The 13,826-nt window shown below is 34.9% G+C and overlaps 1 protein-coding gene across 1 annotated transcript in view; it reads right to left on the bottom strand.

Moving 5' to 3' along the window:
• Positions 1–400: 400 nt before the first annotated feature.
• DTWD2 (DTW motif tRNA-uridine aminocarboxypropyltransferase 2) overlaps positions 401–13,826 on the bottom strand; it is a 110,470-nt gene continuing 97,044 nt past the window's right edge. The window contains exons 5-6 of the mRNA XM_074931588.1: positions 9,823–9,951; positions 401–5,433 (exon numbers count right to left, since the gene is read on the bottom strand). Coding sequence (XP_074787689.1) covers positions 5,263–5,433; positions 9,823–9,951 — 300 coding nt within the window. The 3' untranslated portion in view covers positions 401–5,262. The remainder of the gene's footprint in view (positions 5,434–9,822; positions 9,952–13,826) is intronic.

Raw genomic sequence — 13,826 nt, forward strand, 5'->3', positions numbered from 1 at the left:
TTGTGTAAATTTAGTAGTCCTCACAATACTGATTCTGCATTTGGCATACACCAGCACACCTGTCTAATCCCTAAAAATAATAGGGAACTTGATTTTGTATAAAGTTAAAATCCCTTAGAGGACTGTAAGTATAATAAAGTAGTGTAAAATGATAAATTAATATACTATAGTATCACTTTTTCTTATTACCTCAGTTCTGCAAATGCTTAATCACAACCTGTATATGACCCATTTCTTAACACATCCATTTAAAATGTATTCAAAAAGCATATTAAAAAAAGAACCCACACTAGAAATTTACTATTACTTTTATATACATATCTGCTACATATATATATGATCCTTTTGGCAACAAAAAGAAAACAAGGAAGTAAAACCACTAACTTTTTAAATAAAAATTTAATTTTACTTTTAAAACCTATTTAAAAGATGGTGATCTCATAATTATATATTTTGTAAGCATATGATCTATATTTACATGCATGTAAATATGCAAATGTTCACCTATTACTAACTTGACATTCACATTGTTCTGTTCCACTAACACACAGATTAGAAGATATATCTTAATGTGCTTTAAATCTTTTCTATACACTCTGCCACACCTTTTTTTGAGAGTAAATCCAAGTATTCAAGCCCAAAAGAATCTTTCATATGCCAGATAACATCCCAGTTTCAGTTCAGCTATAAAAGCTAAAATATGTTACCTGTCCTTATAGACACAGTAGGCCACAGCATAGCATATGGTCTATTACAACTACTGAAGGTTTTAATTATTACTTACATGGACAGAGAGAACACTTCAAAGCTACATCCAGCTGAGCATCTGCTGCCTTTTACGTCCATGACAGAAGATGTGCAGTATGCACCAACCAGATCAAGTGGTGTATATACATAAACTTATGCTGTAATTGTGCTGCAATCATTGCTGCCCCATGCATCTTTTAGGAAATCCAAAGAAAAATTTACTGAATCTTAAACCAGTAAAAGTATCTGCCCTAGGATATATTGCCAAAAGAAGTCAATACCAGGACTGTCCTAACAGTTTAAGTGAACACCAATCCATAGTGATGAGTATCAAGCTTTATAGAAACTATACCCTAGCAACAGAAGCAACTTCTATCTCTCTTCTACAACTTCTTAAAACACAGATCTTTCTCTCCTCCCCTCTTTGCTTTCTCCTGTCATCTGTCCCTCACCACAAAAGCAGCAGCTCTCAGGACATGAAATGCCGGGGCTTTGGAGGGATTGTGAAAAGGGACACAAGGAAGAAGCCTGGTAACTGAGGGTGTACACACGTTCCGAAAGTGGAGGTTTTGTTGCAGGGAGATAAGGAATGGCTGCACAAGAACAGAACCTTTTTTTTTTTTTTTTTTTTTTTGAGTACAACAATTTGGGGAAGGAAAAAATGTGGGCGAGATACAGGATATGCAGATCATTACTCCTAGCAGGACACTGAGCTTGAGATGCAGCGCTTGGGGGATGCTAGAGCATGGTAAGATGTGGATGTTTGTGGGGTAGCAAACAGGTATCAGCCACTACTGCAGAAAGTGAGAAGAGAGCTCTGAAAATGAAATGCTTGAGAAATTGCCACAGCAATTTAGTCTTCATGGAGGTTTCAATGATAGCAAAGGAACCTTTCTCTTCAAATCGCACAGGAAAAGCCACATCTCTTCATTAGCTAACTGAATGGTGTTAAAAGGGCACAAAAAAGGACTCAGCTTACCTCTTTGTGAAACCAGCACATGAGGACAAATTCAGTTCTGCAGAGATGCAGTGGCATAACGATCACAGAGAATTAGATCTTTTATTGCTTTGAAGCAGAAACAAATATATAATTTATGTGCATTCATGTATATAGGCATAATGAACACAAACCTCAGGAGAAAAGCATGAACCGCTATCCCTTTTTAAAAGTTCAGTTTTTAATTAGATTTCAAAACAAGCAGGAAAGTTGTAGAAAAGAATGCAGCATAAACAATTTTTTATCTAATGTAACAATTGAAAAGAAAACCCTTAGTCTTAAAATAATTTTTGCCCTTTTCGAAGCCAGTTGAAAAGTTTTCTTTTTATTTTAAGAAAAGCTAATAAAAAAGTAATTTATTGGTGGTATTGTAACACCATCTTCCAGCTGGAATTCCAATGGGGTTATGAGGCAGTGAAAGTAAAATCTTGAATAAAAGTAAATTTATATTTGTCCTGAGTGTCTCTTCGCTTTTAATTTGAAAGCTTTCTAAACAAAAGGGGTTGTATTCTTATTTTGAAAGGTTTCTACCTCAGTATTTTTTCTTAAACTTTGTCTTACAGATATGAAAATATGGAGACTTAACAATGCCCACCTTTGTAAAATTTTTATGTGTCTTCACTTGTTCAAAATCCTGCTATCTGTGTCACCAGTTCCCCAGAGCATGACATAGCGGAACACAGAAGGCAGATTTCATTTCAGTAGCAATATTTGGAAGTACAAAGTGTACAAGGATAAAGGACCAAATATTAGAAGCAAACACATCCCTTTCTTTTTAATCAATATCTTGTTAGACTGGTGGGTTTCACTCATTAATCTTCTGGTAAGTGAAAAATGAAGCAGACTGACCACTACACCAAAAAACAAAATTCTAAATTAAACTCATTCTAATGAAATTGCTTGCAAAGATTGTTACTTTGTCATGCATAACTTTCATCAAGAGTCTGGACTTTGGAGTACACATTTCTTTGAGGTAACATATTTAGAAGTAAATTCTGAATCCAAAAGGCCTGAAAACAAACTTTCTTACACTGGGTATATTTTTAAAGACATACAAATTTCACAAAAAAAAAAAGTATTTTCTGTTTAATAGCTTTCAACAAATCTGAAATCGAACTTCATGTGACTGCTGTGTGGCCTCTAAATGATCACTATGTTATAGCTGAGATGGGACATACAAAAAACCCAAAAAATAAAATGCCTGGAGGTTTGCAATGAATTGTTTTTCATTTCTTCAGCAACTGCTGCACAGTGATTGATCTAGTTTTGTAGAACACAGGAAATGAGCAGTTAAAGGCTTTCCTGCATCCAGCATTAGGTCCTACAAATCCTGTTAACAACGGGGGCAAAATTAGAAGAACAAGAGGAATCAACAAAACTAAGAAGTGCTTATTCTAAGCTGTGTGGAATTTGTCCTCTCCTGAAAAACATGAAAACTTTGCACAGAGTGCACGCATAAAAATATTTAATGTAGGATTATAACAATTAAGACAACTATTTCTCTGATCCTGTAATTCTAAGGCATTTTGCAGATGTGTGTGAATCCCAGGCTGTAATACAAATTTCTTTCTGTTCTCTATAACATAAACTCGTATTTTATGAGAAGACACATATGGTCTTTCGTCTAGGAAAATAATCTTCACAATGTAGGTCAAAAGATACACTACTGTTCTAGATGAATCTAAAATAAAATAAATTAACATATGTAACATTAAATGTGACTATTGTAAATACTGCATTAACAATAAAGCCTAACTGATACCCTTGTTTCCTTAAGGAATGCTTGGACCGTGTCCCAGAGCAGAGTCCCAGCTCAGCACAAGCCATACCACTGACTTGTGTGTGTCACACAGAAGTTGCACAAGACTGCAACTTCAGACTCCAAGCTAGTGTGGAGATTGCTGTGCTGGGCTTTGCTACAGGAATAAACATGCCCTTTCTCTGTTCCAACATGAACAAAAGTGCATCTACAGTATCATTAATCACATGAGATTGTTTTGCTTCAGATTTGTCAAGACTAATTGAGATTTGCCGAATTTAGCAACAGATACAGGATTTATCTAGACTGGGAGAAAAGGAAAAAGCTTATATAAACTTTGCTAACATAGCCATACAAATTAAATTGTTAGTCTATGCCTAAACAAAAGGTCACTATTAGCTTGGGTTGACTAAAACTTCTTAGCTAATCTTTGACCTAACTTTGACCTCTCTTGTTAATTGAAGAAATATTTTCAGTTAATATATTGGTTAGCTGTGTTTACATCCACCACTTCTGTAGTTTCTTGCCTTGCAGCTCATAAATTAAAGATAAAATACCTTTTTCTAAGACTAATTAGTACCCAATTAGCTCCATGTTGTTACCTAGAGTGGAATTGATAGTAGAGACAAACATCAAGCATTTTAATCTGTTTCACGAAGGAGGCATTTATGAACATGAAGAAAGGTACATCAAAACCTTTATTTCACTTTTTTTTCCTCCAGATCTTAAAATATTACTTCACAAAGCTTGTAAAAATACCCAAATCTTTCCCTTCTAGTGATTACCATTACAAAGAGGTAGAGTTATATGACTGTTAGAACAACTAATTAAAGAACACATGTCAATCTAATGTATTTGCAATCATGTTAGTAGGATGTATCCAGACATAATAATTTGTCATTGAATCATACTTCTTATAGATCTGTTTACACTGGGCTTGTTTAATTCCTTTAGTATCACAACCTTTGTATGTCAGGGTATGGGTATGACATATACATATCCATGTCCACTTCTGCGGAAGAGTAGTTTTTGCTCAAGTGAAAGTGAAGCACCTGAGTTATAATTCCAAAAGTAATTTCTCCTTTTTTTTCCCCCTACGTTGGAAGTGTTCAGGTTCTGGTAAAAACATATGCAGGCTTAATTTAAAAATTAAGTCTGAGTCGTAAACTAAACCCAACTGCATTGGAAAATGTATATAAATTTATGAAAAAGAATTCTAATAATGTAAGAAATAAAAATCTGAGTTAAAAAGAACTGTACAAATAGAATGCCTTATGTTCATCTGAACTAAGCAATACAAGGAATTACAGTTTGAAATCCTATTGTAACTAAATACTGAAGTTAAAATGCTCAGCAGAAATTCAATATGCTTCTAAATGTTGAAGCCTTACCGTTCCATCACATTCATATCCCTTGTCTTTTTGTACTGATAAAAGCTTCTCCAAAGTAAATTTATCCAGTCATATTGAGCATCATACCTTGTCACCCAAGAGATAACATAATTCTAAAATATGCGCAGACTTTTCTTCTTTTCTGTAGGAAATGACAATGATCTTCCGTCATCTGAACAAAGGCACCTGGTCTAATGCAAAAATGAAAAAGCTTGTCCATTATTGTTTGTCACATTGGTAGATAAAACTCTTGCCTATGAAGGGCCTAAAAGTTGTTTTATTACAGCACAGTCAACTGTTTGGATCATATCCAGATTCATATTCATTTGCTAGTTGCAAATAAATCCCACTGTACTGTCAGTACAGTTTTATATTTTAACATTATTCACCAAAAGCTCCATTCTTCTGAGCTTGCGCTTGTTCTTTGGCATTGGCTTGTTGTATAAGCCATTTTTGAGAAGATGCTCCTTGCTGTGATGGATCTGGGCACCATGCTGAAGCTGGAAAGAACATAAAGCTTGAAGTGGACGGAGTATAGTCTGCAGAAAGATGAAGGGGTGGGGGAAGACAAAAACCCCAACCTTTTAGTAAGCTATTTTAGAGGCATCAAGTATCCCTGGTTTTGTATTCCAGGGCTATTTAACAATGCTAATAAAATATAATTTGGATGATAAATCCTGATAAAACATAACCTTTGGAGACATAGAGGGCACAGCTGAATAAGAGATGTACTGAAAAAGCCACATAGCAGGCATACATCCATCTACCTGCCGTCATCATCCCTTACTCCTTCTTTGGACCTACTTAATCCTGACTTCAGCCCCAGCTACATTACTGTAAATTATGGCTTTACCTTGACCTTAGCAATGCACTACAATCAATTACTATGGCTCAGCCAACAAGCTGTAATAAAATAAGTAACAATAACTAAATTGTTTGTGCTTGTATGAAAATACCTTGAAGGCAGGGTTTTAGAAAGAGAGGAGGGACTCACGATCAAGGCAGCTAGACTGCTATCCTGGACACTGGACTTACCCCTGCCTCTGCCCAGCAATATTATGTAGGACTAATGAAGCCACACAAAACAAATTTATCTCAAGTGGCTCCTAATTCTAGGTTCTTCATTTTCTGGTTGCCTGACTCAGTATCACAAGGTCTCATGTGCAGATGTGTAAAGCAATCACAAATGTAACTGCAGTCAGCAGGAGCTGAATTTCTACCAAGTAAAATATGACTCCTTCAAGTACACAGCAAAATCAAGCAACATACATTGGGCATCAAACTAGGTGCCCATTCTTAACTTCCATGGCTCTCGACTTCAATTCACCATTTTATATACTAGGAATAACACTCAATTCAGAGAGGGCATAAAAAAAGAGTACGAATGTTTATGAAGCTCTTGTCTATTACAACATTTACAAAAGCACCTTTGAGAAAGCATCTGAGAAAACAGATAATTTTGCCTTTGAAAAGTAGGCTGGGCCAATAATGAGTGAGTGGTAGGGATGAAACAAATACAAGACTGGAAATTGTAGACACTAACTAAACATTAACCCTGAACCTGAGTAAGACAGAAGTCCTAATGAAGGAAAAATATATCAACGTTGTTGTAGCACAACAAAGGAAAAATATACAAAACTCACTTTAATTTCATTATTACTAATTCTTCATAGCTTTAACTTCTACATCAAGTAACTTATCTCTTTAGCATGAAAGCATGTGATATCTGTACCATCATAAAAGATACACAAATTTCTAGATAAGTTTCTTTATGCAGAGTTACAATTTCAGAGCCATGTATTTTCTTGTGTGGCCGCATACTGTCGGTCTGGTTCTAAATGCAACATTGATTTAACGTTCAGGTGACTCTCTAGTGTCACAGAGGTAGACACAGGCATAGCATATTCTGCACTATTCCAATGGCAGAAGCAATTTTTGACCTGGGAACATTTTTTAGTAGGCAGAACTCAAGTACCAAAATATTCATTATCTGATAGAGAGGGATAGGATAGGAGCACCCTAGGGTGGACAAAAGAATGTAGTGAATACATGGATGAGCTTTAAATCCCTCTTCGCAGACCCTTCTGTACTACATTCTGGGCACATAATCAGATTGCAGACCTGAATCTCTGGTGCGAAACTACCCATAGATCCTTTTCAAAAGGCTTATTAAATTCATATTACTAATGCCAGCAACAAAAGATTAAGAAGGACATTATCTTAACAACCTCTTCCATCACAGATTAGTCAGATCATAGCTTGCAAGGAAAAGGCTAATGTCCAATTAGTATTCTTTGACCTGGGACAAACTTAAACTCAAGAATTCCTCTAATAAGTCCCAAATTCCTCTGATGACATGTAAGAGCTGTGAGCTGGCTGGTGGGAAGACATAACACAGTGGGTAGTACTCCACAGCTGCAGGAGTGCAGGAGGTCAGTGGAAAAGGCTTACAAAAGCATTTTATTTTCAAGCTAGCTGTGAGGGAGCATTCGGATCATCTCTGCTGTCTAGTTTGTGCAGAAAACAACTGACTACTTTCCATGCAGTAATATAATCAACTGCCTGTCTCAAACTGGATCAGCTTTTGGGTTTTTGAGAGTCAAAGATAACCTTGTTATGCTTTGACTTCAGAGGATCATTTAAAAATACTGATCTATTAAAAAAAGATAATGGTTATGTGACTCCAGTAAATATTCCAAGACCAACACAAAAGGAAATTAATCCTACCTGACTGCTAATGAAATGAAGCTTTTTAGAGTCTAGTACCAGTTATTCTCAATAACATTTCTCAGGCCCGTACTTTCACGCAAAGTTAACCATTAATTTAATGGTAGCTAAATAATTTAATATCCTATGTGAGAGGGATAAACTTTACTGATACTAATCTCCAAATTTTCTTAAGTTTCTCACATCTTGGAAATACTCTTCCTTTTTAACAGGTTGTATAAATATAAAGATATTTTACAAATTCCCAAGAGCCTCAACTGATAGTACCTGAGGTAATACTATTCCCCACTATTAGAATATGAAGAGACTGGTGAAAATACCCGAATGTTTCTGACAATTTTCTCAACTAAAGTAAATAAACATTTCAAGGTGTGTATACATATACATTGCCTCCTAACATCTATTATAGGATGTATGATTTAAAATTAATAAACTCTCCTCACTTTAATTGGCTTCAGGTTTTATCTACCATTAGGAAAAAGCACAAGAAAGTCAAGGGCACAAAGCCTTTGACACCCAGCACAAAAATTTCATTCCAGTTGCCACATTATTCAGTACCAATGAATCACTAATCAACTAAATCATCATCATGCTTTTCTGGCCTCATAAAAATTAGACATCAGAGTGATTATAGGCTATAATCTCTGACAAGTTTAATATCATCTTCCTTTGCTACAAAATACTAATAATACTTTAGAGTGAGTATAACTTCCATAACTGAAGAGTGCAACAAGTTAATTCCATACATTACAGCAACTGAACAGTTGTGAACAGTTAACTGTTAACTACAGTTATTTAACATAGTACCTAAAGCAAAGTAGTTTACAATACACTATAGTTAAGAAATACCCAAAAGAAAACTGTTTTAAAAAAAGAAAATCAAACTAGTGACTAGTGTGTTACATTTGTACAATTTAGTACATTAAACATGCCTTGTACATACTATATGTTTTGAAGATTGCAGTAAGGAATGTTGAAAAACAGCAGAGGAAGAGATAACTAGAACAGTGCATCTCTGCATTATTTGCCCTGCAATATACATAGTAGTACTTCTGTTTGTTTTGGATTAAATGTCCAGTTATCTCTACAGTTTTTTATTCTGTATGTGGCAAGCACAACATGTATTTGGTGCCTTAGAAACCAATTTTTTTTTTAAAAAGTAATGTACAGGTGAAGAGAATCTGAGTCACTCTTGTAATCTTATTTAGAATTACAGGAAGAAGTGTGCAAGAAAGTAGCACATGATGTTAGAATGTGATGGGAAAGAAGAATGAAGTAGAAGGAAAGAAGAAACTAGAAGACACTAGGAGTGTTAAAAACACTTAAAAGGCACAAGTGAGAAACAGTGAACAGAAAAGACAAATGGAAAAAAGAAGGAAGGGAGATTGAGTACCAAGTACAGGAAAAATCACAAATCCTGAAACAAATTAACCTGAAGTCTACACAGTGAAAATCTGTAAAAGTGGAAGTGTCTGGGGAAATGACTAGACAACTCAAGAAAAGGAATGAAAAAAAAAAAAAAGGCAAAAAAAGCGCAATTGACACGAGATGTGTTGGGCAGGTAGCAGTTGTTTTCAATAACCAATCTGTTACTCCATACACAAATGGGGTACCATAGTAAAAGTGGTATGTAAAATAGGGAGTCTGCATTCAGCCTTGACGGACATTGCAGCACCAAATACAATCTGTTACAGGACATGATCTGACCCTAACTGGTACTTTAAATATCATCAAAGCAAAATTTTTAGACCTGAATCTTGCCCAGGTTTATCTTCAGACAACTCTTTGTGGTAAAAAAGCTAATTTAATTCCATTGTGGTATAGAACAAAAAAAATACCATACTAGAATTTAACATATTGAAAAAAGGAATAGCAAAACAATCATTCAAATCATTCAAGATCTTTGTATCTAACAAGTTCACTCAGCAATCTGACAGTAATGTTGAATAAAGAATAAGAAAACTCTAGACACTTTTGGAACACGACAAGAAAGAGTCACAGTAATCTGAATATACTAGAGTTAATAAATATCTGAAGAAATATAGTTTCTATTGGTACATTCTTGTTTTAGCTTGCTATGCAACAAAACCATTACAATATCATTAAGATTTTGACTGGCAAATGTGATATTAATAGCTAAGGGCCTTTGCTGCCCCTCTACTAATCATAAAATACAAACTCAGGTGTTTAAAATTACATACCTCTTGTATACTCTCATTTTTTTCCATGATAGTAAGAGCAACAGCTGCACATTCAAGTGTAGACAAACAGGTGTTTGTTGGCTGTGTACGAATTACGTATTGACTTGAAATATTGGGTTTTAACTGCACCTGAAAAACAGCAAACTACTAAAATAAACAGGTCAGTATAGCAGACAAGATATTTCTCCCCTACACTAATAAAACCACAGGGCATTCCCCTCTGTGGTCAGTTGCCTTCTTTCCTGTTTGCTGTTTTGTCTCCCAGTAGTTAATAACCCTATGCTACTGTTAAGTATGACATTATAATAACTTTGAGTCACTATCAGAGACAAAACTGCACATTTGTTAGTGTACAAACATGTAAATAAAATATAACTGTTTGTGAGAGAAATTTTAGCAACAAATTTCAGTTGCCATAGATATCCTATAACAAAAATGAAATTTTTCACTTATGCTTGTTTGACTGCACACTCTGAACATAAACACATGATCCCATATGATGTACAATGACTGTGTAGTCACTGACACTATTTACCTTGGTTAAATATTATTTGTCAAATTCTAAATGAAAGACTTTTAGAAACTACATTTATTCATATAACGTACTAGGTCACTGATTAGAACTATTCGCTTACCTAAATCATGGCTGAAAATGTTTTATTGGCTCTGCCTCAAGTGATAATCACTCTATGCTATCTCAGAAGTCAAAGGTCTTTAAGAAAAAGAAATTTAATTCAATCACTACACTGCCTGTTTTATCAGCTCCAAAAGCTTTTACTGAGTTTACAAATGGCGGTTGAAACATCATGGAATTTACATTACTAGACTTTGTGTGAAAATTCAGATATTATTCCTTTATTTCTAAAATTTTGATTTCCACATATGTTTAAAATATAATTTGCCAAAGAAGTCAATGTTTTAGCAACATTGTCACTACTCTTAAACAAAAATTTTCAGTTCCTTTTCCAAAAAATTTTAATACAGTGCAATAAACCTTAAGGAATTATTATAAAAGAGCAAATTCTTTTTTTTTCTTTTTCCCCAATCTCCTCCCAACAACCTGTCATTTATTTTTTCTTCTCAAAAACTGAGTGACTGTTCCCCATGGCCATCATAATATTGCTACCATTCTGCCTGACAGATGTTTTTCAGCATTCCTCACTTCATTCAGTTTTTACCTCTTCATCTTTCTCCTTTTTGCTTTTATTTGTAATGTTTCATTTTCCTTCATCTCTTTTACATGCAATTACCCATTCTCAAAAGTTCAAGGTATCTCATTTATAAAAGGGGAACTCCAAGCTGCTGAAGAAACATGAATTAAGATCAAATTCCAATGCTTTTCCTGATCCCAATGTAATAGCAATTAAAAATAAATAAATAAAAAGAAGGCAACAAGAAAAAAGGAAAGCCATTCTGGAAAGAACAAATAATTTAGCTACAAAAGTTCAGTATACTTAAATACAGGAAAAGACAGAAGAATGTAGCTTTGTGACAGAAGGTCCTAACTTGTCTATCATAGGAAACTTTTTTTAAAAATGCTAATCTTGTTATTGTTTGAAGGACCAAAACATGCACATTTCACAATGTTTTAGAAGCTTCCAATGAGGACTGAGTTTGGAGAGATCACTTTCAACAAGACAAATAATACACACTTGGGTTGAGAAATTGAGAAGATGAATGCATGTTAGGTACGTAAACAATACAGCATACTAACATGATTTTTGCATTATATAAAAATACATTTGTATTATTTTCACAGCTGTAATATTGAAGCTGTTATTTTAATTAAATTATTTAAAAATCACATCTTTCAAAACCAATTTTGCTTCCTTGAGTGAAGATTGATGCTTTAACTATTTTAAGTCTGCTTACTGTAATAATTACCTGGAATGTACTGTATTTTTAATTAGGTTATACAATTACCAACTGTTAATTAAACTGCAAATGTACCAGTGGCCTCAAAGCACATATAAACGTATCTTTCCTGAACATACTTATTATTCTTAGATATTTGAAAGTGATGGCTACAGGTGATGATATACAGTTATTTCCTGCAAATTCAGTAGTCACCTCCGCTTAGTTTTAAAACCATTTTAATTTTCTGCAGCTATTCAGCCTATTTCTGCAAATGAATTGGCACAATGTATGATAAATTACTCACTGAATCCCTATTACTTACTCTAAAGTTGAACCTGATATTTCATATTTAAAGCCAAGATAGTTGAAATAGTTGATGATTCCATGTCAGCAAACTCAGGGTCTTTAACCTCAAGCTCTGTATTCTGACTGTTGAAAGAAACAAATTTATATCTAGCACCTTACTAGCAGATTATGCTAGCTATTACACTATACTGGAAGCCTATCACACAATCTTTAAATTAAAGTCATACTGTAGAGTTTTTATCTACTGTATGAAAGATGTTAACAGTTACTTGGATGTTCAACAGCAAATTCAGTCCATATGCTGGGGAACAGATCCAGAGCAGATTTAAGAATGAAGTTAGTGGAATATACTAGCCTTTATCAACTACATTCTTCAATTTGGTATTGAAAAATCAAGAGAATAATTTAATTTAGAAGAGAAAATGTAGAATTTGGACATCAGTGTAAGTAATGAAATGCAAATAAAATTAAACTGAAATTAATATTTTCACTTGTTGTTCCTCAAGGTTTGCTTTGTTTTTATGCTCCCTTTACTGGGACCATGTATGGATCTCCATCATGACAGAGTAAAACGCTAGTTATTTCAAGTACACAGAGATCTATGCTGGAGGGAGATTTTAGCCCCTACTTAGAAATTTCTGGATAAGTATTAAAAAAACAGGATAAACTCAGTCCACTGTTTCTCCAGCGTGTACCCTGAGCAGCAGAACAGGCATATATCCACACTTTTTCTCAACAGCTGACAGCCACATTCTTCATAGTGTCTCTAGGAGGTTGAAACCACCTCATGAACTACCTGCAGGCACACTTGCTTCCCCCTCCTTGTACGTGGACAATAGTGCCTTAAGGCTTTTTTTTTTTTTAGGAGCCAGAAATAGTTCAGTCTGTTGGTTTCTATATTTTGTTTCTTGGGTGTCACGCTGGAAAACTTTTGAGGATCATCAGCATTCCAGAGAAAGGAAAATTTTTCATGATTGCAAGGCAATGTCTATGGAAGAAAAGATGCCTGCACTTCGCCTTACACCATGACGCCAAAAAGTCTGTAAGTGCAGGTCTCAAACAGCTGAAAATGTATGAAAGGGCAACCTTCTATTTCTAACAGCAACAGTAGCAGCAACCAGGTTTCTTCTTTCCTGGGAAGAGTGAGAGAGGATGGAAAGAAGTGGTGCCCATCCCTTTTTCTAAAAAATTACATGTTCACTGGGATGAGATGAAAATACCACAAGACAGACAGCACAGTGGCAGAAATGAGAGGAAGAATACCTGATCAGGACAACTCCCTGCTACAGTTTGTCTCTTCTACTTCTTTCAACAAACATGCATTTTAACCTACTCTTTACTACAGAGCAGCACAGTATCTAAAGAAGAAATCTTCAGTCACCTGAAATATAGTTAGGGTCAGTCTTTGTCTGTCACAAATTGGATAAACCCACAAAATGACTGATTGTCTATCAGGAACTGATACACACAGTATACACAGGATACACACACTGAATGAATACAACACCTAATGAATGAGGAGCTCTACCAACTCAGAGCATAAACTGAATGGTAAGACAAAGCAAAAACAATACAGAAACCCAAAAAAATTAATGTAGTGAATGCATATTTCAGACATGGCAAGAATATCTTCTTGGAAAAAAAATTGCCTAGATATGTGAAATATTCACTGTTCTCAGACATAACTGAGTAGGAGGATGACTTCACTCATTTTCAGCCAACAGGTCTAAAACTTGCCCTGCCTTCTGAGTAGTTAATAGTTTCAAGTAGGGTATTGCAACAATCTCATCAAAGCTTCTGCACTAGCTAGAGGGATTAATTCTTTGTCTGTCACCTGCATG

This window comes from Athene noctua, chromosome Z (genome assembly GCF_965140245.1).
Source record: "Athene noctua chromosome Z, bAthNoc1.hap1.1, whole genome shotgun sequence".
Classification (NCBI taxonomy): Eukaryota; Metazoa; Chordata; class Aves; order Strigiformes; family Strigidae; genus Athene; species Athene noctua.